The 27,489-nt window shown below is 41.2% G+C and overlaps 1 protein-coding gene across 3 annotated transcripts; it reads right to left on the bottom strand.

Annotated features, from left to right (window-relative positions):
• Positions 1-9,628: 9,628 nt before the first annotated feature.
• LOC127586075 (toll-like receptor 6) lies at positions 9,629-25,045 on the bottom strand. 3 transcript variants are annotated; one of them, XM_052043891.1, is made up of 3 exons: positions 23,689-23,824; positions 13,266-13,301; positions 9,629-13,142 (listed from the first exon to the last, which is right to left on the bottom strand). In XM_052043891.1, exons 1-3 carry the CDS (start codon positions 23,750-23,752, stop codon positions 10,831-10,833), a joined length of 2,412 nt encoding a protein of 803 aa, XP_051899851.1. In that variant the 5' UTR covers positions 23,753-23,824; the 3' UTR covers positions 9,629-10,830. The 3 variants fall into 3 exon arrangements, with proteins under 3 accessions (XP_051899851.1, XP_051899858.1, XP_051899844.1); XM_052043898.1 differs by lacking the exon at positions 23,689-23,824 and adding an exon at positions 24,911-25,045 and having other exon boundaries at positions 9,629-13,301; XM_052043884.1 differs by having other exon boundaries at positions 9,629-13,301.
• Between the last annotated feature and the right edge of the window lie 2,444 nt (positions 25,046-27,489).

Raw genomic sequence — 27,489 nt, 5'->3', positions numbered from 1 at the left:
ACAACACAGTCTTTCTTCACTATCCAAATGAAAAATCATTTTTTCTCCCATTGTGAAATACAATAATGACCATTTCCAGATAAGTTCACCCCAGTCTGGAAATGTGATGAAGCATCTCCAGCCTCGACATCCCGTTGTGCCTTGATGCATTTCCCATGGCGGGGGCATACAGGATGATGGCATTATCCATGTGGTGGTCCTTTTGGATATTGTCCCAAGAACACAGCCGTTGGACATTCCCAGGACAACATGCTCTTCCCAAGACCGTGCTGGACGAGGAAACCAACCAGGTAGTGAATTGCTTATTTCCATCCTTCAGGCCTCACCCAAGCCCTACACTACACCCACTACCCCCAATTGCACCCCTTACACCTCTAACCCACCCCCTTCCCCCAGCAACTGAGTCCCATGCCCTGGTTTGCCACATGCCTCTGACACATCAATCTTGACCAATAATTCTTCCAGTCCTGATTCCCTACCCACCCACCCCTACTATCGTTGGCCATACTCCCCCACACCCCAACATCACAAGCACCAGTCCCAGTCCTTCCCCCTTTGTTCCACATAGCCAGCTTCGAATGTGCTCTTCCTCCTGCCACACAAGCCCAGTTGATTGTGTAGCTACTGGATCCCCTGAACCCTGATCAGTTGTGCCTAAGATGCTCTGCTGTGTGCCAATACACTTAGCCTGTTTGGATGCACCTAAAATCCTTGGCATGGCTGCTTTTTTTCTTTGAGCATTTGCTTCCATTTGTGGAGGAGAGCAAAGGTTAGAGGATATCACAAGAAATCAAATAAGAAATGCAGAAGACATGGTGAGAATATGAAACTCACAAACTCAATGGTTGAGGGAAATAAGATAGATGTCTGAAAGTTGGATAAACATCTGAGGGAAAAAGTTGCACAGATAGAGTCAGGTAAGGAACTATAACAGGAGGCTGGAATGGACCTTGAATGCCAGCCTGAGCTATTACTGTGATAGTGTAGTGGTTAAGTTACTGGACTAGTAAGCTTGGATGAACAATTAGAAACATGAGTTCAAATCCCACCATGGCGTGTAGGAAATTTCTGGATGGCACAGTTGTGGAGCTAGTACAGCTGCTGCTTCATGGCTCCTGTGATCTGTGTTCAATCCTGATCCCCAGGCGCTGTCTGCATGGAGTTTACACGCTCTCCCTGTGACTGTGTGCGTTTCCTCTGGGTGCTCCAGTTTCCTCCCATATCCTAAAGATATCCAGGTTGGTAAGATAATTGGCCACTGTACATTGTCCCTCGTGTGTAGGAGACCAGTGGGAACTGCAGGGAGTGTGATAGGGAATGTGGGGAGAATAGCTAACAAGGAAAATTAGCGAGGATGGGATTGTTCTGTGAGCTGGTAGTGATTTGATGGTATGAATGAATGGGGGAAACTTACTTTTGTGCTGTATTTTCTACAAGTTGCAAGGAACAATTTTGCCTGTTGTAACAACATTACAGATGGGGAGTAGGCTGGTCAAAAGGGTGGGACAGCAGGAAGGAAGTCATGAGATTAAAGCTCTGGGAATACTTCAAACGCGAATTGGCAACACAGAATACAGTTGGAAATATCGAGACCAGCACAAGTAGAGTGTAAACACACTGTATCTGTCCAGCAATAAAACAGGTTACAATCAATCCAAAAATTTATTTGAACTATATAAAAGACAGCTCTTCCTAATATATAAGAAATAAAACAGTAAAAGAAAATTTATTAACTGGCTTAAGTTTTCCTCCTTTTTCATAAGCCAAATTTTAATAACCTACATTCCAGTAATAAATAAAAATCACCACACCCAAATACACCCAACATAATGGAGCAAATCCTCTTGATTGTGGCTAGTGGTTCCAAAAATGAGCCCCAGACTAACACCGATCTGATATACCTCCAAGACTTACTGAATAACAGATGGTCCCACATCTGTCTCAATGCTCTGTTGCTGGACTCTGCATGGACCTCAGCTGCAAAGCCCAGCCTGGAAAATCACATCTCTGATCCCACAACATGGTCTGTAGGTTTGGAGATCCATTTATCTCAAAAGTTATTCTCAGTTTACAGATTAGGTGCAAAGGGTAAGGTAAGTATTTTTTAAAAATTATTTTAATGTTTTTACTTATTTTAAGTGTTTTAATGGGTCTTGAATTATCTATACATTAAATTTTATAGCAGTTTTTAAAAAATTATCAGTATCAATTTTACTAGTTGTTCCAGGTCTCTCAATGTCTTTGATAAAGAAATACCAATAAACAGGTATGGTTCTTGTCTGCTAACATCCATGACAGCAGTTCCTTGCCTGAATGTTCTTTCTCACTCTATCACTTCTTTATTTACATTTTATCAACAGAAGGTCCCTAGCCTTTCCCTTGTAGTTTCACATTTCTGACCTGTTGATATCGATAACTTTTAATGTACAACTGGTCTAAATGTCACCCAAACAAAGTGAACAAAAACGGTGAGGCTCTTTTCTCTGAACTTTTTTTATTCCAGGTCCACGCCTGCATATGCCTTCTTTCATGTAAAGATGTCTTATGCAAGATCACCTATTTATTTACAAAGTATTTCATTATAGTGAAGTGAAGATACAACTGACAGGAAAGTAATCTGCTGGGATCTGACATTGTTCTGATGTAGTTAGATTGCCCTCTACTGGCTACTGATGCCAACATGGCCCCACTGCACCAGATTGGCCTCCAATGATAAAAGATCATGGTGAGACTCTGGAAAATGTGAACCACTTCCCATATGTCAGGCCCCCACCCCCATCTCAGTGATGATGAAATTCACCTCAGCCTTCAAATCCACCAGCACATCCTTTGGTCAATTGAGGTCCTGATACAAACCTCATGGTCCACTGGGTGTCAGTGATCATGCCATTCTATATGCTTCTCCAACCTGGACTACGTCCAACAGGTGTCACAAGGCACAGGAAAAATACCACCAACACTATGTCTGCAAAATCCTCCAAATTCACTGGAAGGATAAGTGAACCAATGTTAGCATCCTCTCCCTGACCAACATTCCTAGTATTGAGGCCCTAGTTGCCCCCAGTCAGTTACATTGAGCAGGCCACATCATGCACATGCCCATCACCAGATCCCAAAATAGGCATTCTATTTCCAATCTTTGTCACAGCAAGAAATTGCTGGGAAGCAGAGGAAAAGTGAGTGAGATAATCATAGAATCACACAGCACAGAAACAGGATCTTTGGCCCACCATGTCCATGCCAACCATCAAGCACCCAGCTATACCAATCCCATTTACCAGCACTTGGTCCACTGCTTTCTATGCAGTGGCGATTCAAGTACTCGTCTAGATACTTGTTAAATTTTGAAAGAGCACTTGCCTCCACTACTCACTCAGGCAGTGTGTTCTAGATTCCAACCACCCTCTGGGTGAAAAGAGCTTTTGTCACATCCCCTTTAAACCTACTACCCCATACACTAAACCTATGCCCTCCAGTTCTACATACCTTTGTTATGAGGAAAAGTTTCCTACTGTCTATCCTATCAATGCTCCTCATACTTTTGTATACCCTCAGCCTCCTCCACTCAAAGGAAAACAAATCCAGCCTCTCCTTGTAACTGAAACACTTCATCCCAGGCAACATCCTGGTGAACCTCCTCTGCACCCTCTCCAGTGCAATCACATTCATTCTAATAGTGTGGCAATCAGAACTGTACACAGTAGTCCAGCTGTGGACTAACCGATGTTTTGGAAAGTTGTCCCATAACCTCCCTGTTCTTATATTCCATACCCTGGCTAATGAAGGTAAATATTCCGCTTGCTTTCTTCAGCATCTTATCCACTTGTGCTGCCAACTTCAGGGAATCTTAGACATTTAATGTAAGATTCTTCTTTTCCTCAATATTCCCTAAGCCTCTACCATTCATTGTGTATGCCCTGCCCCTAGTAGTCAACAGCTTTGAAACAGGATACCCTGAAGCCCTCCTCATTATTGCCGGTGACTTCAACCAGGTCAACTCAAGAGTGTGCTACAAAAATACTACCAGCACATCTTCTGTTCCAGCAGGAGCCCAACACCCTTGACCATTGCTATACAACCATCAAAGATGCCTACCAAACCACCCTTCGCCCTCACTTTGTTAAGTCAGACCACCAGGCTGTGATCCTTCTCCCTGCATACAAACAGAAACTGAAACAGGAGGATCCAGTACAGAAAGTTGAGCAGTGCTGGTCTGAGAAAATAGATGAGCTTCTGTGTGACTGCTTTGAGTCAGTGGACTGGTCCATTTTTAGAGACTCAGCTGCCAGCCTAGATGAGTACGTCACCACCGTCACGGACTTTATCAGCAAGTATGCTGAGGACTGTGTACCAAAGAGGACAATCAGGCTGTCCCCAAACTGGAAACCATAGATAAACTGGGAGATCCACTTCCTACTGAAGTCCAGGACTGCAGCATTCAAATCAGGTGACCCAGACCTATACAAGAAATCGAAATACAATCTCCATTTTGCTATCAGAGATGCCAAGAGACAATATCAGTCCAAAATCGAGTCCCAGACCAGCCGTCAGTTGTGGCAGGGCTTACATGCTATTACGGGCTACAAAACAAAGTCGGGCAGCATCGCCTACAACAGCGCAGCCCTTCCCCATGAATTTAGCACATTCTATGCACGTTTTGAACAGAAGGGGATCGGTATGTCACCACTCATCCCAACAGCCTCCAATGAACCTGAACCCATGGTCACCATTGAGGACATAAGATCAGTCTTCCAGAGAGTGGACCCGCAGAAAGCATCTGGCCTGGATGGTGTCCCTGGCCATGTCCTCAGATCCTGTGCTGATCAGCTGGCAAGGGTATTTGCAGACATTTTTAACCTCTCCCTGCTCCAATCTGAGGTTCCCACATGCTCTAAGAAGACTACTATCACTCTGATACCTGAAAAAAACAAGGTAACATGCCTAAATAACTACAGCCCAGTCACTCTGACATCCACCATCATGAAGTACTTTGAGAGGCTGGTCATGGCACACAATAATTCCAGCCTCCCAGACAACCTCAACCCACTGCAACTTGCCTACCACCAAAACAGGTCTATGGTAGACACTATATCCCTGGCCCTACACTCATCTCTGAAGCATCTGGACAGTAAAGGCACCTCCTTTAGACTATTGTTCATTGACTACAGCTCCACCTTCAATACTATAATTCCAAGCAAACTCATCACCAAACTCCAAGGCCTGGAACTTAATACCTCCCTCTGCAACTGGATTCTTCACTTCCTGACTAACAGTCCACAATCAGTAAGGAAAGGCAGCAGCGCCTCTGGCACAAATATTCTCAATAATGGTGCCCCACAAGGTTGTGTCCTCAGCCCCCTATTCTACTCCCTATACACTCATGAATGCATGGCCAGATTCTGCTCTAACTCCATCTACAAGTTTGCAGATGATACCACTATAGTGGGCCATATCTCAAATAACAATGAGTCAGAGCACAGGAAGGAGATAGAGAGCTTAGTGACATGGTGTCACGACAATAACCTTTCCCTCAATGTCAGCAAAACAAAAAAGCTGGTCATTGACTTCAGGAAGGGGGGCAGTGCAAGGAACTGCAAAGAGCTGTGGACACAGTTCAGCACATCACAGAAACCAGCCTCCCCTCCATGGACTCTGTCTATACTTCTCACTGCCTCGGTAAAGCAGCCAGCATAATCAGAGACCCCACCCACCCAGGACATTCTCTCTTCTCCCTTCTCCCATCAGGCAGAAGATACAAAAGCCCGAAAGCACATACCACCAGGCTCAAGGGCAGTTTCTATCCCACTGTTATAAGACCATTGATCAGTTCCCTTGTACAGTAAGATGGACTCTTGACCTCACAATCTACCTTGTTTTGACCTTGCACTTTATTGTCTACTTGCACTGCACTTTCTCTGTAGCTGTGACACTTTCCTCTGCATTCTGTATTGTTTTACCTTGTACTACCTCAATGCACTGTGTAATGAATTGATCTGTACGAACGGTATGCAAGACATGTTTTTCACTGTACCTTGGTACAAGTGACAATTATAAACTAATTCCAATTCCAATAAACTAATTCCTCTGAAAGTACATCACCTCACATTTAGCATGATTACATTCCATCTGTCATTGCTCTTCCCTCTTACCAACTGATCAATATTGTCACGTAGCCGAAGACAATCTTCCTCACTATCAGCAGTAGTACAAATTTTCATGTCATCTACATTCTTACTAATCATACCTCCTGCATTCTATCCGTCATTAAAGTATACAACAAGAAGTCAGTACACCACACTCTTCCAATCACGTAAACAACCCCTCACCATCATACTCTGCCTCCTATTACCAAGCCACCAGTTTTTCACATCAGACCTTGTCGAAAGCCTTAGTGAAATCCATGTAGACTACAAGATTCAGGGATGTGCTTAAAGCTCCCTTGAAGAAGTGCATCATCCCCACTGATTCCTGGGAACCTCTTGGTCTCTGATTGCTCAAAGTATAAAAGTAACATTCAGGATGATATTGAGAAGCCCAAATCCATACATTGGGAGCAGATAGAAGTCCTGACATGCGGCAGAAGGAGAGGAGCATCTCATGAACAATGCACTTGCCTGCTTTGGAAGGATTTGCAGTTCCCACATTGGATTCAAAACCCATCTCAAAACCCACAAATCTGGAGTGGAAGCAAGTCATCCAAGGAAGTGGAAGCAAATCTCAAGGGAATGCTTAAGAAGAAGAAAAAGATGAAAGGCTGGTGGGCTTTATGGTAACAGAAAATTGTTGGTCAGTGACTTACTTTGTGGGATGGAAATGTGCAATAATGGACTCAGGTCCTCTGATATGTGGTCAATCTGGTAAAGTCAGTTCAATATTTTTATCCTTGCCTTTCCTTTGAAAGAGCTGGTTTATGTCTTCAAGTGGCTGGTGGTCTTCCGAAAGCTGTTCAATGTGGCAGTTCTTTAGAGCATCTATTGTTAATTATCCAAATGTGGGAAAATCTCAACTAAAACCTATTCTCAATCAAACACACACACACACACACACACACACGCATGCAAGTATGTAGATGTGCGCTCATATAGATGTGCACACAAACACACAAACATGCATGCACACATACATACATACATATATATATATATATATATATATATATATATATATATATACACACACACACACAGTGTACATATGCATGTGTGCACTGTGCACACACAAATGGTTCTCATCAGCAACATTACAAGTTGATCAACTGTGGGACAATTTTCAGAGATATCTTTTCTGGTATAGACTTATTTTCTATGTTTATGGATGTTGATGATGGGAGTAACTAGATACCAACATAGACTTTGCAAGGTATGGGATCATGATGGAGCCAGTGAGGTGCATTATGCATTGCAGCTGTGACCTTAGTCACTGCTTCTGTAAGGAGAAAGCACCTCTTGGAAGTGACTATGGGAGACTCTGTGGCCAAAATATCAATATACCATTTAAACTAGCAAATGGAAAGTACTTGGGCAGTAAGTTAAAAACAAAGGTTATGGGTTGAGACTTCCAGATCCAATTTTCATCAGAACAGCATAAATGAGCACTGCACATGTTGATGCCATCATCACTTGCATCAATGAGGCCTGAACCTTGACAGCTATGCTAAAGTGAATCACACCAGAACTGCCCAGCTCACTTTCCCAAATGGCAGGACTTCAACCAGGAATGGGCACAAATGCTAAAATATTCTAAGTGTGATTGATGCATTTAAAAAATTAACTCTAATTTCCAGGTATTTATGTCCTCCTCACAAAGTGTCTTTTCCCGTCTGTATTTGTATCATCAGCAAGTGTGGTTCCAATACACTTAGTGGCTTCATCTAAGTCATTAACGTAGAATATGAATAGTCAATAGACTTTGCAATTCTTCTTGACAGCCCAGTGGGTTAAATTTTCATACCATCATTTCATTCTTACACTTGGGAAAATATCCACTCATTTTCAGAATTTCATTGTGTAATAGTGCCTTATACAATATATGTGTAAATCTAAACACGTTTACATTCAGCAATACAAAATTTGTGGCTTGGTGAATTAAAAAGGCCTTCAGCGAAAAGAGCTGATACTTTTGTTAATTTGTCGCCAGAAATAGTTCTGTCACTACACTTAAACTTTAAATAATAGCTTTGCTGAAAGAAATAAACAAAATTTCCTTTTACTTTTTCCCCCAAAGTTTTGTATCTTTAAAACTTGTAAGAAATCCTTCTGAACCTTTCTTTTATCTTTAGGAATTGAAATCCATCGAAACAGCAGAAATATTAGGCCAGCGGGTATAATCTTCAGCCAGTGGTTCAGTAATGAATGGCTAGCTGACCGTTATGCATGGGACAGTTTATTCCTGACCCCAGTGCATTGCAAGACAGACATCAGATGAAAGCTGGGGGGGGGGGTCAGATCTCAGTGAATGTGACCTTCAGCTCCACTGCTGGATTCTGTATTGAGTCCATGGATGTAGCACAAATATCCTGAGCAAATGACTTTATGCCAGTGATATCTGGCATAAGTCTCATTCATCTGAATGAGGCAGCCAACTTCGATTTAAAAGATAAGTACAGGTTTTTTTTTTCTTGATTTTACTTACGCTTCAATTTTTTAAACTTATTTGAAGCAATTAAAATGCTTTGAAGTATACTTTTGTAACTTTTATATGTTTTCAAATTGTTGAACTATTTTTAAATTTCTCCGATCATCAGAGACATTTAATAACTTTTCAGAGATAATTGACAGTTCCTGCAGAAGGTCTGGAGAGGCCTCACATGATGATCTGGCCTGATAGGTCCCAAACCACAAGCAGCCCAAAAGCCTTACATATATGGGATCATGAGATGGGATCAAGCTGCTGTGTGGGGCAGAGTCTCAGGATTTATCACCTGAGATCAAGTTGTCACTTGTGGTCTGCTTCACCTTGCCATGGTAGCCTGACTTCCAAGACATCTGGATTCACGGAGTTGCAGAGAACCCGCAGTGGTGGGAGAGGAATGGGGGCATGGTGGCAAATGTAGATGGGTAAGCATGGGGGACAAGCATGGCCAGCGTGCAAGAATCAAGCACAATTCCTCCATTAGTAAATATACTATTAACCTCTAACATTCCTATTAAGAGAGAACATCTTTTTTCTATATTAAAGTTCGATTGGTTTTTAAAGCATGTAACATTTTTGAGAGGAATCAGTCTTTATTCAATCACATTTTATCTGAACACAGTCAATGACTCTGGGCTGGTAGCTTCAAAAAGTCTCAGTAGCAGGTCTCAATCATCAAATTAAAAGAACAATCATAAAGCTGTAGAATCATACAATACAGAGACAGGTCCTTCAGCCCACCATATCTATGGTGACCATCATGGACATGAACACCAACAGGGTTTGGTAAATGGAGACACATAAATGACTGAATTGGTTTAAAGCAAGGGCGTGTGTTATTTTATTTAACCTGTTTAAATTACTTTTTAGCTGTAAACCCATGAAACAAGTTGCTTTATATCTGTTCAGAGTGATTCCCACCATAAAATGTAACTTGCAGTTCTTCAAGAACAAATCAGCTCTTTTATTTTTGAATGAGCACTCTTTCTTTTCACAGTTGTTTCAGTAAACTTTATTCAAAATAAATCCACAACAAAGGCCCTAATTAAAATGCAAATCGTACAGTTTTTTTTCCAAAGTTAGGCACACAATCATAAATTTAAATGAACACCCTCAACAGTCACACACAAAATGCTGTAGGAGCTCAGCGGGTCAGGCAGCATCTATGGAGGGAAATGAACAGTCGATGTTTTGGGTCGAGACCCTTCATCAGGACTGGAAAGAAAGACAGTCAATCTCACACTCTAATAGGTTATGAACTCACATTGCCAAATTTAAATTGGTAATCTTGGATCATCAGCCAAGAAATAGTTGAACAGATTAAATGAATCTAATACCAAAATCATAACTCAAAGTATCTGAAAAATACTACATCCATGACCATATATGGGAAAACAACCAGCAAATGTAAAGTAGCACTTCTTATAAAAAGGACATTGACTACAGTAGTTCCAAAACCAAAAATATGGAACAACCAAATGTAAAATCAGCTGTAACTATGGAAGAATGTGTAGATCATCAAACTACATTCACATCTAGGTGCACAGAAGATGTTCATGAAATGCTGCAGAACCTCAGATGAGTCTCTATCATTTCCCTGTAGTTACTCTTTAGGGTCTTGCCACTGCTTGAGGGTTCATATATGCCAGGATGTCCTGGTTCTGGACACTAGTCCTCCCACTCCAAGTCTCAGATATATCAATATTGGCTAACAGCCTCTACAAGTTTTCTGGAGCTTATCTCCTGCCCTGAATACTTACAACTTTTGTTATCTCATGGGTGAACGTAAATGGCTTAGCCAGCATGCTTCATGTCTTTCCTTTCCTTAAAATGTTTTTCCAGCTCCTTTGTTTGGCTGATGGTGGATGGAGTCTATGTTGCCTTGTGCACTATACCCATTTCCAGCTGTTGTTTAAGAACATCAGTTTGCCTACTGAGTAACTCTACCTTCACCACCCACAACCCTGCCCATCCTTTCCCACTTACCCCCTCCCCTCATTTTATCCAACATTCCTGCTGTTCTTGCTTGATTTGCATGTTACTAATTTCCTTTAATTTGATCTTTCAGTCTGAAGACAACTTTCATCAAAATAATTCTATCAGTATAGTTCTACAAAACATTATTATTGAATGAAGTGAGCTAAAAAAGCGTACAATGAAAATTAGTAAGATGCAACTCAGAATTCAATTGATCAACATTTACACCAATGTTTTCTCTGTTGAAGCAGTTAGTTTTATTCCTATTGCTGCTTGCAAATTGGCCCAGAATAGTCTCTGTTTGCTCTTGTCTTTAGGCCATTCTAAGTAAGTCTTCTTTGCCATAAGTGATTTTAGTTTATAATATTTAGATGGGATCATGTATTGAGGGATTGGCTCCAAAACAATCAGTATCAAGTTATCAGACTGTTCACTTAATACCTGGTGCTGCGCAAAATAAAGTTCATAATGACACCACTCACTCTGAACAAAGTTGGGTGATAAAACAAATATTGATTTGTAACTCTTCTCTATACAATTGATTATGTTTTCAATAATACCTTTGCCAGGAATAAAATGTCTTTCATGAAGACAGATCCTGAATGGGTTTTCTCTCTTTTCCAAGTATGGCAACATTTGTTCCTTCACCCACCCAGAATCATGCTGACTATAGGACACAAAAGCATGATAGACCAAATTTTCACTTAATTGGTGGCTGTCAGTCTTCATCGTTCTTCGTTTCATCTGGGTCCATTGACAAATCATCCTCAAATACCAAGGCAAGTCCAAAAAATGACATGTCAATGCCATTACAACTGCTAAAACAATCATACTACCCAGTATAATCACCAGTAAGACAGCTGTGTTGCACATCACTTCTGATACATGGAAATCCTTCAATAGAGTTCCTCTAAGATTCTCTGGGTAAGTACACTGATATGACTCTGGCCATCCCACCAGTTCTATTTGGGTATTTTCCTTCATCCTGCTGAAGTCTCTCAGATGACAGGTGCATGTGTATGGATTAGAGGCAGCATTCAGTCTGGTCAGCCTTTGACAAGTTTGAAGGAAATTAGTAGAAGGTTCTTGATACAAGTTTTCCTCAACAAACAATATCTCAAGATTTCTAAAGTTGCTGCATTCAGGCAGTCTAATCAATTTATTAGAGCCAAGGTATAATTCTTTCATCATCTCCAGGTTGTTTATCCCTTTGGGCACAATAGAAATATCATTTTTCTCCATGTCAAGGACTTCTAGGTTACTGGGTAAACATGTAAAAACCAAATCTGTCAGTCTGTTTGAGGACAGGTTCAGTTTTTTCAAACTATTGGTCCAAAGACAATTTGCTTTCTCATCAAGAGTAAGTTGGTTTTGACTCACATCCAAATTTTTAAGGGATTTCATATATCTGGTCATGGTAGTCACTTTGTAAAATTCAAGCAACTTGTTCTGCTGCAAAATAAAAGTCTCCAACAAATTCAGGGAAGTGCAATCTTGAAAAAAAAAGTCACTGGTAATTGAATTATCTGTAAAGTCTATGAACTTATAATGGTTTCCTTGCTCTGGACAAGTCATGAAGATCAAGTCTGAATCAGAAATGGTTAGATTTTCAACTTTTAATTTAGCAAAGAAATCATAAATAACTGGTTGACTGAAGTAGAATGTAGTGACTCTTAATCCTCTGAAAATCAACGTTTCCAATACTATGTCTGAATACTGAACCACAGAAGATTTAATTTCATATAATTCTGTATTAAAAATATTTATATGTTTAATCGTCATCTCCCAGATAGACCTTGTTATGCTCATGAGATCTTGCCAAGAGAGTGTTAAATTTTCTAACAACAAATTACTAATCCTTGAGAATTTTTCTAGTGCTTTAAAGCCATTAACATAATCGTTGCATGTTTGGGAGCAATTAATGTTTGATAATTTCAAAGTATCAGAAGAGATGAAGGCATCATGCAATACCTTTCTAAGTAAATCTGATGTGCCAGCAGATGGCAAAACAATGTGGAGTTTTGTAGTTCTCAAAACCAGCAAAGTACCTGGATCATATTCTGACAAATGTTTTAATCCAATTGAAACTTCTTGAAACTGTTTCCTTGATATTTCTTTCAGATCATTTTTCTGTAAGTTTATTGCTTCCCTACTGCCGAGTCCTAAATATTCCAGATTTTTCAAGAACCTAAATGCTTTCCCAAGTGTCAGGCTATGAAAACGATTATAAGAAATATCCAAGTATTTAAGAGATGTAACATTATATAAAAATTGACATTCAATACTTGAAAGTTCATTCTTGGAAAGATCTAAACACTCTAAATTTTGATTAGACCTGAAGGATGCATTTGCTACATTGTTGATCCTATTGATGGACAAGTTCAAACTTCTCAACCAGTGAAGAGAAGCAAAATCCTGGATATGAATCTCAGTGATGCTGTTTTGTGATAAATCCAGTATTTCTGTCTGGCTTGGTAAGTTGCTTGGCACAGCCGTCAGTGAGGAGGATGAATTGTTTATGACATTGTTGTTTTCTGCAGGAAAACACAAACTACATCCAGTTTTAAAAATAAAAATCCAGGCGACGAAGGAAGGAGAGTTGGCCATAATGGGTAACTTTCTTACATTTTCTTTCTTTCCCGCAACAAAACACTTACGTACTGTATCTCTTAAGTGAAATCCATTTAGAACAGCTGAAAGAAAAGAAAATATAAGCAATATTAATGGTATATATTCAGCAAAGCTGAGTAGAAAACAAAAGTTCCCATCAAGTGACACATTCTAAGCGACAATTCCAAGATATGTTAATTGAAATATACAGTCCACAAAGATTACACAGTAGCGAAACAAAACACATCTACAATATTAAGAGATTTGTATTTTTGAACTAACCACCCACACACTTCAAAAAGGTGAGAGAATTTAGTTGTAAAATAGCAGTGGAAAGTTGTGGTGGTAATAATAATAATGCAAAATTTGGTCTCAGTGAAAAAAATTCTGAAAGCTCTCATGAGCATGTTTACAACTCAGTTTTAAAAAGACACTGCATCTTTTCTTTCTTGGGTAGTGACAAACATGTGCATTCCCAGTATTACCTACTTAGAGTGAAACTCCATTAATCTGGCACGCTTGGAACTTTGGTGGTGCAGATTTTCCAGACTTTCATTTTAAGAGTATTCCTTTTAATACTCTAATGCAGTTTTAATTCACTTTTTTTTAGATGTCACACAGTAGAATAATACATTTTCCAGTTACCTCTGTAAATTTAAATAGAGCACAGGAAACAAGACCCCCATAAGTTTCTCCGAAGTGTAGTGAGTTTCAAGGGAGCACAGGAACAGGGGCCCCGGTGTGTGAAAGGGAGTGTAGAAATTAGCACCCAATGAGCTATTATTATCTTAAATGCTGAACCATTGTGATTTCTGGATGGTCGCACAGCAGATTATCAAAGTGTTACTGTATATTTGTTTTCCAGATTACTTTTAAGGGGATAAAAAGAGTCTAGAATGAAACAGCATTTGCAAGAAGCAACACACAAAATGCTGGAGGAATTGAATGAGTTAGGCAGCATCTATGAAAGGAAATGGAGTCAATGTTTCAGACTGAGATCCTTCATCTCGACCATGTCCATTTCCCTCCATAGGTGCTGCCTGTCCCACTTAGTTCCTCCAGCATTCTGTGTGTTGCTCCAAATTCCAATACCTGCAGTCTCCTGCGCCTAGCATTTGCAGGGAGCTCATTTCATTTACTGGACTTGCTTCAGGCTGCCATTTTTCAGGATGTGCAAACATTTCGGGGTTTTCTAGAGATGCAATTCCTGAAAGCACTGTTCAAGTTGGTAAGTTTAACATTAAGTGCAAAGTAACCTTCATGCTATGCAAGTTCCAGGCAATGGCCATCTCTAACCAGAAAATAATCTATCCATCTTCCCTTAGTATTCAATGGCATTACCATTGCTGAATCCCTTAGCACCAAGATCTCAGCGGGTCACCATTAAACAGAAATTCAGCTGGACCAGCTACAAAAATACTGTGGCTACAGGAGTAGGTGATGGCAGGGTAACCTGTGTGAGTGATTTACCTCCTAACACACCAAAGCCTTCCACCATCTACAAGGCACACATGAAAAATGGGATGGAATCCACCTGTGCCCGAATGAGTGCAGCTCCAGCAACATTCAGGATGCTAGAAACCATGCAGGAGAAAGTAACCCACTCGAATGGCATCTTGGGAGCTGAACTGGCTATATTTAAGAGGAGGAATTATTATGTGCAACTAATTAATCAAAGGCAATGGCTTTGGTCTTCCGAGTGTTTAATTTCTGCTCATCCAGTCAGGCAAACAGTCTGACAATTTAGAGAAACAACCATGAAGTGACAGTGGTCTATTTTTGAGAAGAGCATGAAAGGTGAGTGAACTGGAGCTGCATTTTCACAATTCTTTCAAAGGGACTAGTGAGTTAATAGGCAGATAAGGAAGAATATAGAATAATTATCTTTGAATATCAATGCAATGAACATAAGAACCAGAATGTCACTCTAAACCTTTACAAAATAAAACAATGGTTGGGTGTAGTTTGGAGCAATGTCTAATGCCAGGAAACAAACTTTAAAAAGAATGCCATGGGCTTGGAAAGGGAACAGAGGAGGTTAGCCAGGAATGAAGGACGATTTTGATACGAAAAGATTTCAGAAATTGTGATTGTTTTCATTAAACTAGAAAAGGTCAGAGAGATCCAGTAGTATTCAAAATTATGAAATGGTTTGATAAAGAAAGTGAAGAGGAACTCTTTCCTTCGCCAACTGGTTCAGTATTGTGAGTTGTAGATTTAAATTAATTTGAAAAAGGGAAATGAGGAGATTTTATTTTACATCGGATGCATCATGGCTTGGTATGGCAACTGCTCTGATCAGGACTGCAAGAAATTGCAGAAAGTTGTGGACACAGCTCAGTCCATCACAAAAACCAGCCTCCCCTTCATGAACTCTGTCTACACTTCTGGCTGCCCTGAGAAAGCAGCCAACATAATCAAAGACCCACCCCAGGCCATTTTCTCTTCTCCCCCCTTCCGTCGGGCAGAAGATACAAAAGCTTGAAAACACACACCACCAGGCTCAAGGACAGCTTCTATCCTGCTGTTAAGACTCTTGTACAATAAAGATGAATCTACTTCGTCATGACCCTTGCACCTTATTGTCTGCCTGCACTGCACTTTCTCTGTAACTGTAACACTATGTTTTGCATTCTGTTATTGCTTCTCCCTTTGTACTACCTTGATGTACTTATGTTTTGAAATGATCTGTATAGATGGCATGCAAAACAAAGTTTTTCACTGCATCTTGGTACATGTGACAATAAAAAAACAATTACATACTACATAAAGGTAGTGGAATCAAATTTCATAGCCACATTAAATGGAAACCAACAGATACATAAAGAGAGCTAATTTAGTTCTAACCCCAATTTGACCATAACCCTGCAATGTACACTCCCCCATGCTTGTGATTCTCTGTACCAATGTGGGACATCCTTGATATTCGATACAGTAAATCTACATGTACAAGTCATCAGACTTTAGAAAATGTCAGGTTCTATTAAAAATTTTGCTCCACACTGAAGCAATTCTATATTAATAAAGAATATTATGATAATATAGAAATAAAAAACAGGAAGTGCTCAGCAGGTCAGGCAGTGGAGAGAGAAGCAGATCTAACATTTCAGGTCAGTGACCCTTCATCAATTATGTTAATGCAGACTTGAACAATACAAGCATCACATGAAACAATATTTTCTATAGTCTTTCATGAAGAAGCACGTTTTTAGTATCTGAGACCTGAATATTCTATCATCTAGAAGTAATCATTCACCTCAATGGTTTGGAATTGGAATTGGTTTATTATTGTCACATGTACCGAGGTACAGTGAAAAACTTGTCATGCACACCGTTCATACAGATCAATTCATCACACAGTGCATTGAGGTAGTACAAGGTAAAACAATAACAGAATGCAGAATAAAGTGTAACAGCTACAGAGAAAGTGCAGTGCAGGTAGACAACAAGGTACAAGGTCATAACATGATAGATTGTGAGGTCAAGAGTCAATCTTATCGTACAAGGGAACCGTTCAATGGTCTTATAACAGCGGGCCAGATGCTGTCCTTGAGCCTGGTGGTACATGCTTTCAGACTTTTGTATATTCTGCCCAATGCGAGGGGAGAGAAAGGAGGATGTTTGGGGTGGATGGGGTCTTTAATTATGCTGGCTGCTTTACCGAGGCAGCGAGAAGTATAGACAGAGTCCATGGAGGGAGGCTGGTTTCTGTGATATGCTGAGCTGTGTCCACAACTCTCTGAAGTTTCTTGTGGTCAAGGCTGGAGCAGTTGCCATACCAAGCCATGATGCATCCAGATAAGATGCTTTCTATGGTGCATCGATAAAAACTAGTGAGGATCGATGGGGACATGCCAAATTTCTTTAGCCTCCTGAGGAAGTAGAGGTGCTGGTGAGCTTTCTTGGCCGTGGCATTTACATGGTTGGACCAGGACAGGCTATTGGTGATGTTCACTCCTTGGAACTTGAAACTCTCAACCCTCTCGACCTCAGCACCGTTGATGTAGACAGGTGCATGTACACCGCCCCCTTTCCTGAAGTCAATGACCAGCTCTTTTGTTTTGCTGACATTGAGGGAAAGGTTGTTGTCATGACACCATGTGACTAACCTCTCTATCTTCTTCCTGTACTCCGATTCATCGTTATTTGAGATACAGCCCACTACTGTGGTATCATCCGCAAACTTGTAGGTGGAGTTAGAGCAGAATCCGGCCATGCAGTCATGAGCGTATAGGGAGTAGAGTAGGGGACTGAGGCCGCAGCCTTGCTGGGCACCAGTGTTGAGAATAATCATGCTGGAGGCATTGCTGCCTATCCTTACTGATTGCGGTCTGTTGGTCTGGAAGTCAAGGATCCAGTTGCAAAGGGAGGCGTTGAGTCCCAGGTCTCAGAGTTTGGTGATGAGTTTGTTTGGAATTATAGTATTGAAGGCGGAGTTTAAGAATCAATTTGCCATTTTTTATATATCTTCATTTTTTTCATTTTCCTTGATTACCCTTGAGAAGGTGGAGGAGAATCGTCTCCTTGAATTGCCATGGTCCTTCTGGTGAAGGCATTCCTACAGTGTTGTATATTAAGGCATTCCACGATTTAGACATAGCAATAACGAAGGACCAGTGATATGTTACTGGTTACAAATCAGGATAGTGTGTGGCTTGGAGGAAATTGGTGGCAGTTTTCCCACGCACCTACTTCCCTTGTTTTTCTTGGTCATAAAGGTTCCAAATTTTGGAAATATTGTCAGAATAGCCTGGCCAAGTAACTGCAGTGCATTTTCTAGTTGGTACACACTGCAGCCACTGTTCACTGGTGATGAAGGAAAGAATGCTTATGATTGCTGATGGGCTGCCAATCAAGTGGTCTGCTTTAATCTGGATGGTTTCAAGCTTCTTAGGGGTTGTTGGAGCTGCATTCATCCAAACAAAAGGAAACTATTAAATCATGCTCCTGATTTGGTCTCTACACTGATGAAAATGATCTGGTGTGTCAAGGCGTGAATCACGTGCTGGAGTATATCAAGTCTCTGATCTGCTCTTGTAACCACAATATTTATGTGACTGTTTCTAGTCAATGGTGAGACCCAGGTAGTTGTGGGTGGGGGGACTCAGCAATGGTATTGCCATTGAATTTCCTTATTTCCTTATGACAAATGAAGCTATTTTGGCCTATCAAATCCATGCCAGCTTACAGAGCAACTCCATTCCCACTGATTTTTCCTTAATCTATTCTCCCTGCATTCCCATCAACTCCCCCCAGATTCTACCATTCACCTGCAGACCAAGGGCAATTTGCAATGGCCAGTTAATGTACCACCTACATGTCTTTGGGATGTGGGAGGAAAACAAAATCCCTGAAATGCATGTGGTCACAGGGAGAACATGCAAACTCCACATAAACATGCAGCACCAGAGGTCAGGATTCCTGACAGTTCCACAGGTGGGTGGCACCATCAGGCAGCAGCTTTATGCCTCCCATGTCACAACTGAGCAGTCAGACTCCCTTTTGTTGAAGACTGTCATTGCATGGAACTTTTTGGCACAAACTTACTTGTCATTTATCAGTCCATGTTTGAACATTGCATGAATCTTTCTGCTACAAACCACACAAATACATAAGACTCTAAATGCAGATAAATCCTTTTATAAAGGCTCTTTCTTCAATATATAAATAATTAAATAACTTTAGATAAAATGAGAAAACCTACTTTTCAAAAGGATCCTTTTATTTGAGTTCTTCCCTTTTTATTTTTACAACCTCACTACAGATGTTCAAAAAAGGAAGAACTCAAAATAAATGGCAACTGTCTGCAAAAAATATAAAATAACTTCCTCTTTCTCATAAGACTAATTTCACACAGCAATTGTATTTAAGTTCTCTAACGCTGGAAAGCTGACTCAAGGACAAGAAATAAAGAAAGACTGACTTACAGTCATGAAACAAGCAAAAGTTATTTAATCAATGAAAAAAATGTTGTAAATAATCCTTTAAAGGCATTTTGAAGTTACAGAAACATGTTAAAACAGTTTCATCTTAATAAAGATGCAAGAGATTGAAGATGCTTAAGTGTGGAGCAACAAACAATCTGCTGAGGAACTCAGTGGGTCGAGCAGCATTTTGGGGGAAAAGGATTTGCAGATGTTTTGGTCAAAACCCTGCATCAGGACTGAGAGTGGAGAGGGAAAATAGCTAGCATAAAGAGGAAAAGGGGAGTAGTGAGACAGGAGCCCAAGGTAATTGGTGGACTGAGGAGAAGTGAAGGATGACGGGCAGATCGAGCTAGGTAGGGAGGGGAGAGTTGGATTTGGGAGACAGATGCAGGTGGATGATGGATGGAGGCAGAGAGAACAAGGGGAAGGCAGATGGAGCAAGTTGAGGAGAGGGGAGGGTGAAGGTGGAGACAGCTGCTGGAGGGAGATAAGCAGGAACACGCAGATCATCAGTGCTGGGATCTGGTAAGTAAAGGAGATGATAATGGGGAATATTAGGAGAGAGGTGAATGGAAGTTGGAACCAGAAACAAATGGGGGAGAGGGGGAAGCCTGTGGGTGAACTGTGTATATAGGAGAGGGAGGGGATGAAGATGGGTGATGGGGGGCTCAGGGAAAGGGACAGAAATAGAAGGACTGGAAGATGATCGGAAAGAGTGGGGGGTGGGGGTGGAGGGAGAAAATACACCAGAGGAGAGGATAACCTAAAATTGGAAAACTCAATGTTCATGTCATTAGGTTGTAGACTAGACAGGCAGAATGTGAGGTGTTGTTCCTCTGGTTTGCGTTGGACCTCATCCTGGCAGTGGAGAAGGCCAAGGATGGACGGGTCGGTGTGGGAATGGGGAGGGGAATTGAAATTGTCTGCAACTGGGAGCTCGGGATGGCCATTGCAGACAGAGAATAGGTGCTCTGCAAAATGGTCACCTAATCTGCGCTTGGTCTCGCCGATGTAGAGGAGGCCACATTGGGAGCACCAAATACAGTAGGCAAGGTTGGAGGAGGTGCACGTGAATCTTTGCCTCACCTGGATGGGCTGTTTAGGTCCCTGGATGTTGGTAAGGGAGGAGGTGTAAGAACCAGTGTTGCACCTCCTGCAGTTGCAGAGGAAAGTGCCAGAGTGGGGAGGGATGAATGGATCAGGAAGTCACAGAGGGAGCGGCCTCTGCAGAAGGTGGAAAGGAGTGGGGAGGAGATGTGGCTGGTGGTGGGATCTGATTGCATCTGGCAGTGATGACGAAGGATGATTGTGCTGGATGCGAAGGCTAAGGTAGGACCAGGGGAACTATTTCTGTTCTGTCTGGAGGGAGGTGGGATGAGAACAGAGGTCCAAGAAACAGAGGAGATACAAGAGAGGGCTCCCTCAATGACAGTAGAAGGGAAGCCACACCTCTTGAGAAAGAAGAACATTTCTGAAATGTCTGCAATGGCCATCCCAAGCTCCCAGATGCAAGCCATTTCAACTCCCCTCCCCATTCCCACACCAACCTGTCCATCATTGGCCTTCTCCACTGCCAGGGCAAGACCCAACACAAACTAAAGGAATAACACCTCATATTCCGAGAACAGTCCTGGAATGGATGGCCTCATCTTGAGAGCAGATGCGATGGAGATGGAGAAACTGGGAGAAATGGATGACATCCTTACAAGAGACAGAGTGGAAAGGGGTGTAGAAATAGGTAGCTGTGGGAGTCAGTGGGCTTACAGTAAATGTTAGCGGATAGTTTTTCTCCTGAGATGGAGACAAAGATATCTAGAAAAGGGAAAGTATCAGAAATGGTCCACATGAATTTGACAGCAGGGTGGAAGTTAGTGGCAAAAGTGATAAAATTGATGAGTTCTGCATGGGTGCAGGAAGAAGCACCAATGCAGTTGCCAATGTAACGGAGAAAGAGTTGAGGAGTGGTACGGAGAATGTTTGTAACAGGAACAGTAGCCAACAAAAAGGCAGGCATAGTTATGGTCCATGTGGGTGCCCGTAACTGCACCTTTGATTTGTAGGAAGTGAGAGGAGTCAAAAGAGAAATTGTTCAAGGTAGAACAATTTCAGCCTGGCAGATGAGAATGTTGTTGGAAGGGAACTGGTTGGATCTTTGTTGTAGAAAGAAGCTGAGAGCTTTAAGACCTTCCTCATGGGGGATGGAGGTATATAAAGATTGTACATCCATAGTGATGATGAGGCAGTGGGGGCCGGGAAATCGGAAGTTGTCAAAATGGTGGATGGCATGCGAGGTGTCCTGGACCTCATAGGTGGGAAGGGACTGGACAAGGGGGGACAGGATAGAGTCAAGGTATGAGGAGATAAGTTCAGTGGGACAAAACCAGGCAGAATCAATGGGTCTACCAGGATAGTCCTGTTTGTTGATCTTGAGTAGAAGGTAGAAGCAGGGGTTGGGGCACTATCAGGTTGAATGCTGTGGAGGGGAGATCTCCTAATGTGATGAGATCTGTGACTGTGCAGGAGACAGTAGCCTGGTGTTCAGTGATGGTGCCTTAAAAAACACTTAGTATGGTAAATTGACAATTGTTTTTATTTTGAAGCCCATGGAGTAGTTACTCTTTAGATATAACTATCAGCTTATTAGGAAAATCTGCCCATAAAGTTATTCCTACCAAATCCTTGCCTGCGTCTGAAGTCCACTGAGTGTTCAGTTATGCAATATGTAAGCTCAAGACATATCACTTAAAGTAAATGGTAGCTCTTCCACAGAATGATGAAAGAGAGGTTACTATTTTGAATGTTAGCATCCTTCATCGGAAATTTAAATGTGAAGAGAATTTATGAGTAGAATGAAAAATAAAGAAGGTAACAAACAGGTTATTTAACGGAAGACTTATTGTAAATAATCTTTCAAAGGCATTTTGAAGTCAGAGAAACGTGTCACAACAGTTAATTTACACAGAGTTGCATACCACACAAGAGCAATGAAATAATTGACACTGATAAAGAGCTGCCGATGCTCCTCTTCAAATATTATAACAGGATCTTTGAATTTGCTTTTCATCAACGATCTTCCCTCCAACAAGGGATATCTGATGGGGGAAGATCATTGATGAAAAGCAACTTCAAAGATTGGTTTGATGGGGGATATTTGCTGAAGACTGCACAATGTTCAGTTCCAATTGCGACATCTCAGATATTGAAGCAGTGTCTGTCTTTACGAATCAAAATCGCACAATTTGTATCACACATGCCAGGCAATTACCATCTACAATGACAATAACCTTCTCTCTTTGATATTTAACTGGATTACTGTTATTAAATTCATTACCAGACAAGAGGAGGCTAGAGCTAGATATTGTGTGGTGTACAACTCACATTCATACCTTACCAAAGTCTTCCAACCATCTCCAGGAAGAAGTGTGATGAAACATTTTCCACTTGCATGGATGAATGCAGCAACAACATTGAAGAAGCTCAACACCATCCAGGACAAACCAATCCATTTGATTGTGTCCAATCTTCTAACTCAGAGATATAATTGTCACCACAGGACCAAGGAATGGAGCAGGATAGGGCAGCACTGATTATAATCTCAATGCTAATAAGCAGAATATTTCCTTTTGCACATATATTTGGAAAGACCAAGTGGTGAAATTTGCATCAATGATTTACAGTTGAAACGTTAGACCTTCCTTGCTTTTAGAGGATGAAGAGGAGTTCCTGCCACCATCTTACAAGGAAAAATGCTACTCCTAAACTAAAATTACACTCACACTGAAAAGCATCCCAGGGACTTTGATGCGAGAATTAGAGCTGAATAAAAAGATGGTTAAAAATGCAGGTTTCAGCAAGAAAGGAAGTATAAAATTTAGAGCAAGTTCCAATAACTGGGTATTAACAAAAGAACCAAACTCTAAATAATGTTTTCCCTTCCATTCCCCAGGTTATTTACTTTGTGCAGACATAGTGGAAGTCTAGAGATTGCTAACAAGGAATGTTCTAATTCTATTCTGAAATATCCTTTCAGTTCATGTGGAAGAGAGAGAGAGATGATCTTCTCACCTTTCCTTTGTCCCTGTGGAGAAATGTAAGAAATTTCTCACGTATTAAAAAGAGCTACTCACTAAAAGTACAGGAATCCTACCTCCCCATCTGTTTTGCTTCTGTTTTACACTTTCGAGGTGTGGATGTCACTCACAAGGCTGACTTTGAAACCCCTAAATGTTCTTGAGAATGCCTACAGTTGACCTGCAGTTCATGAAAACCTCTATACGTAATCAGACGATTTGTAAATGTGTTAATGGAAAGAAATTAGAATGCTCCAGGATTAGTATGAAAAAATTTACTGTAGATAAATTCTAAGCTTTCAGCACAGATTAAAATGCTTTTATTCTTAGCCACACAATGTTTGAATTATATATTTCTGTTCCATAACCTTTACTTTCCTCTACAACTAATTAAAAATTACTTTTGATTTCATGGCTTTAAGAAGAACCAACCAGCATAAACTCCAAATTCTTTTAAAGATATGGATTCTTACCCCAGTAGTAGACTTGAACTAATTCTCCATACCAACATCTCCAAAGTAGTGCAAAACAAGCCATCTGTTACACAGGAAATGACATAACATTTCCAGCACTGACTACAGCATAAAAAATATTCAGAAACTTCTGAGCTGAAACTAATGCTCACAAGACTTGAATCAGTTACTGCAATACACTTATCTCATTTTTGGTGGCTTATTATACGAAAATAAGAGGCACACTGCAAAAACTATAAACAACTGCCTTTGTAAGTTTCACTTTCTGACTGGCAAGTCATTTGCAGAATAAAAAGTATCAGAAAGGGAAAACCAGAAGGAAAATGGAACTGGCAATAAAAGCAGAATTCAGTTCAATCTAGCAATGCAAAATTCTTGAATTGTTGTGTGGTTAGAATAGCACATGGTAATATAAAATTAGCAGCGCCTTGAGTTTCAGGACTTACGTGTTAAAACTGCATTGAATGCAATATTTTTCAATTAAAGATTATGCTATAAGTAATTTTTAAAAGCAAGTGTCATAGAAAATGCAAACCAGTTCCCCTCAACCAACACACTCATTCACCTGGCTTAACTTGTTCTCACATTGAAAAACTTCAACTCCACTCACTTTCTCCAGATCATGGGTGTGGCCATGGGCACTCAGAAGGGCTCAAGCTATGCCTGGCTTTTTGTGGAATATGTGGAATGGTCCTTGCCTCAGTCCTACCCAGGCTCAGTCAGTCAACTCTTTTTCTGGTCCATTGATGACTACATTGGTGCTGCTTCCTATTCTCATGCAGAACTCAAAAATTTCATTACTTTTGCTGCCAAGTTCCACCTTGTCCTCACCTTCACATTGTCCATCTCTGACTCTTCCCTTCCTTTTCTGGAACTTTTTTTCTCCATCTCTGGAGACAGCTTAGCTACTAATATCCATTACAAGCCTACCAACTCCCACACCAATCTTGACTACTTTTTGTCCCACCCTGCCTCCTATAATGTCTCCGTCAAATTTGCTCTGATGATGAGGTAATTGTGGAATGGCACCAGTAGGAATTTGAAGGAGTTGAAGAAACACGTACTTGTATAGATAAGGACTGGAGATATAGCCATATAATTGACCATAATGAACTAAACAATGTCTGGAAAGTTGGACTGGACTTATAGTCATATAATTGGATATAACGAACTAAGCAATGTCTGGTAGGTATGCAAAGAATTGTATAAAAAAATGCCTTACGAGATGATCGACAGCAGTGACTCTGGAAACCAACCACTGAAGAAGACCCTGAATTAAAGACTAAGGGAAGAATTCATCGTCTAACCCCAAACCGGTTCATCTAGAGGACATAACTAAATACAAGGAGTGAGTTTTAGAAGTTGTGAAAGTAACTAATGAGTTGTGTAACTAGAGAAACAAAGGACTGCAGATGAGTACTAAAAGAGTTGTGAAACTTAAGAGTTGAGTAATTGAAGTATGATGTGAATCTTTGAATTGTTTGAACTAATCACAATAAAGAAGCACAGGCATGGCCCACATTACAGCCATTCGGGTTACAAAAGTTGACCCTTATGGAATTCACAAATCACGAACCTAAAATCACAGATATAGAATAAAATTCGCTCTACCAGAATTTAGGCGATGAAAAATTAAATAAATAAACACAAAAAGCAAAAGAAACAACAAATTTTGTCTATTTTTATTTTTTTCAACTCTCATTTCTTTATGCATGCGCAGATAATGTGGCAGTTATTTTCGTGCAGTGGGTTCATTTTGCCATCTGGCAGTTTTTTTTCCCCAAGAGTTGTCCATATTATTTACCTTCAAGATGTTTGAAACAGGGCCAAGTTTAAGTGCAAGTTGTAAGCCTAAACGATCACTGTTATTTGTTATGAGTTATCTCATTAAGCTCTCTGATTTTTCTTTGATATGCATTTAAAAGAGTATTTCTCCATTCAAACTGAAGGCTGGAAGGTGGTAAGTGGATACACAAGAGGCTGCCACTTACCTCCAACCCCATTTACCCCCACCTGACTCCACTGCCCTTTTTTTCATCTCTCCTTATCTGTCTCTACCTGTCACACTCCAGCCTTCAGTTTGTTTTTTTGCTCCAGATTACAGCATCTGCAGTCACTTAGAACCATAGAACCATAGAACAATACAGCACAATACAGGCCCTTTGGCCCACCACATTGTGCTGAACTTCAAACCACTCCTAAGACTACCTAACCCCTTCCTCCCACATATCCCTCTATTTTTAAATTCCTCCATATGCTTATCCAACAATCTCTTGAACTTGACCAACATACTGGCCTCCACCACCACCCCAGGCAGCGCATTCCATGCACCAACCACTCTCTGAGTGAAAACCCTCCCTCTGACGTCTCCCTTGAACTTCACCTCCCCATTACCTTAAAGCCATGCCCTCTTGTATTGAGCATTGGTGCCCTGGGAAAGAGGAGCTGGCTGTCCACTCTATCTATTCCTCTTAATATTTTGTATACCTCTATCATGTCTCGTCTCATCCTCATTCTCTCCAATGAGCAAAGCCCTAGCTCCTTTAGTCTCTCTTTATAATCCATACTCTCTAATCCAGGCAGCATCCTGGTAAATCTCCTCTGCACCCTTTCCAATGCCTCCACATCCTTCCTATAATGAGGCAACCAGAACTGGACACAAGTACTCTTAAGTGTGGTCTAACCAGAGTTTTGTAGAGCTGCATCATTACTTTGCGGCTCTTAAACTCCATCCCATGACTTATGAAAGCTAACACCCCATAAGCTTTCTTAACTACCCTATCCACCTGTGAGGTAACTTTCAGTGATCTGTGGATATTAACCCCCAGATCCCTCTGCTCCTCCACACTACCCAGAATCCTGCCATTAACCTTGTACTCCACCTTGAAGTTAGTCCTTCCAAAGTGTACCATCTCACACTTCTCCAGATTGAACTCCATCTGCCACTTCTCAGCCCAGCTCTGCATCCTATCAATATCCCTCTGTAAGCTTCGACAGCCCTCCACACTATCCACAACACCACCAACCTTTGTGTCGTCTGCAAACTTGCTAATCCACCCTTCCACACCCTCATCTAAGTCATTAATATTACGAAAAGTAGAGGTCCCAAAACCGATCCCTGTGGGACACCAGTAGTCACAGCCCTCCAATCCGAATGCACTCCCTCCACCACAACCCTCTGCTTTCTGCAGGCAAGCCAATTCTGTATCCACACAGCCAAGCCTCCCTGGATCCCTTGCCCTCTGACCTTCTGAAGAAGCCTACCATGTGGAACCTTGTCAAACGCCTTACTAAAATCCATATGGACCACATCTACTGCACTACCCTCATTAATCTTCCTGGTCACCTCCTCAAAGAACCCTATCAGGCTTGTGAGGCAAGATCTTCCCTTCACAGAGCCATGCTGGCTGTCCCTAATCAGCCCATGATTCTCTAAATGCTCACAGATCCTATCTCTTAGAATCCTTTCTAACAGCTTGCCCACCACAAACATAAGGCTCACTGGTCTGTAATTCCCTAGACTATCCCTACTTCCTTTTTTGAATAAGGGGACAACATTTGCCACCCTCCAGTCCTCCGGTACCATTTTCGTGGACAACGAGGACTCAAGGATCCTAGCCAACAGTTCAGCAATCTCCTCCCTCACCTCGCTAGGCAGCCTGGGGAATATTCCGTCAGGCCCCGGGACTTATCTGTCCTAATATTTTCTAACAGCTCCAACACATCCTCCCTCTTGATATCTACACGCTCCAGCACATTAACTTTACCAACACTGTCCTCAGCATCATCAAGACCCCTCTC

Source organism: Pristis pectinata, chromosome 2 (assembly GCF_009764475.1).
Source record: "Pristis pectinata isolate sPriPec2 chromosome 2, sPriPec2.1.pri, whole genome shotgun sequence".
Taxonomy (NCBI): Eukaryota; Metazoa; Chordata; class Chondrichthyes; order Rhinopristiformes; family Pristidae; genus Pristis; species Pristis pectinata.
Note: the sequence above shows the minus strand (reverse complement) of the source record. Positions and strands in the feature narration are given on the sequence as shown.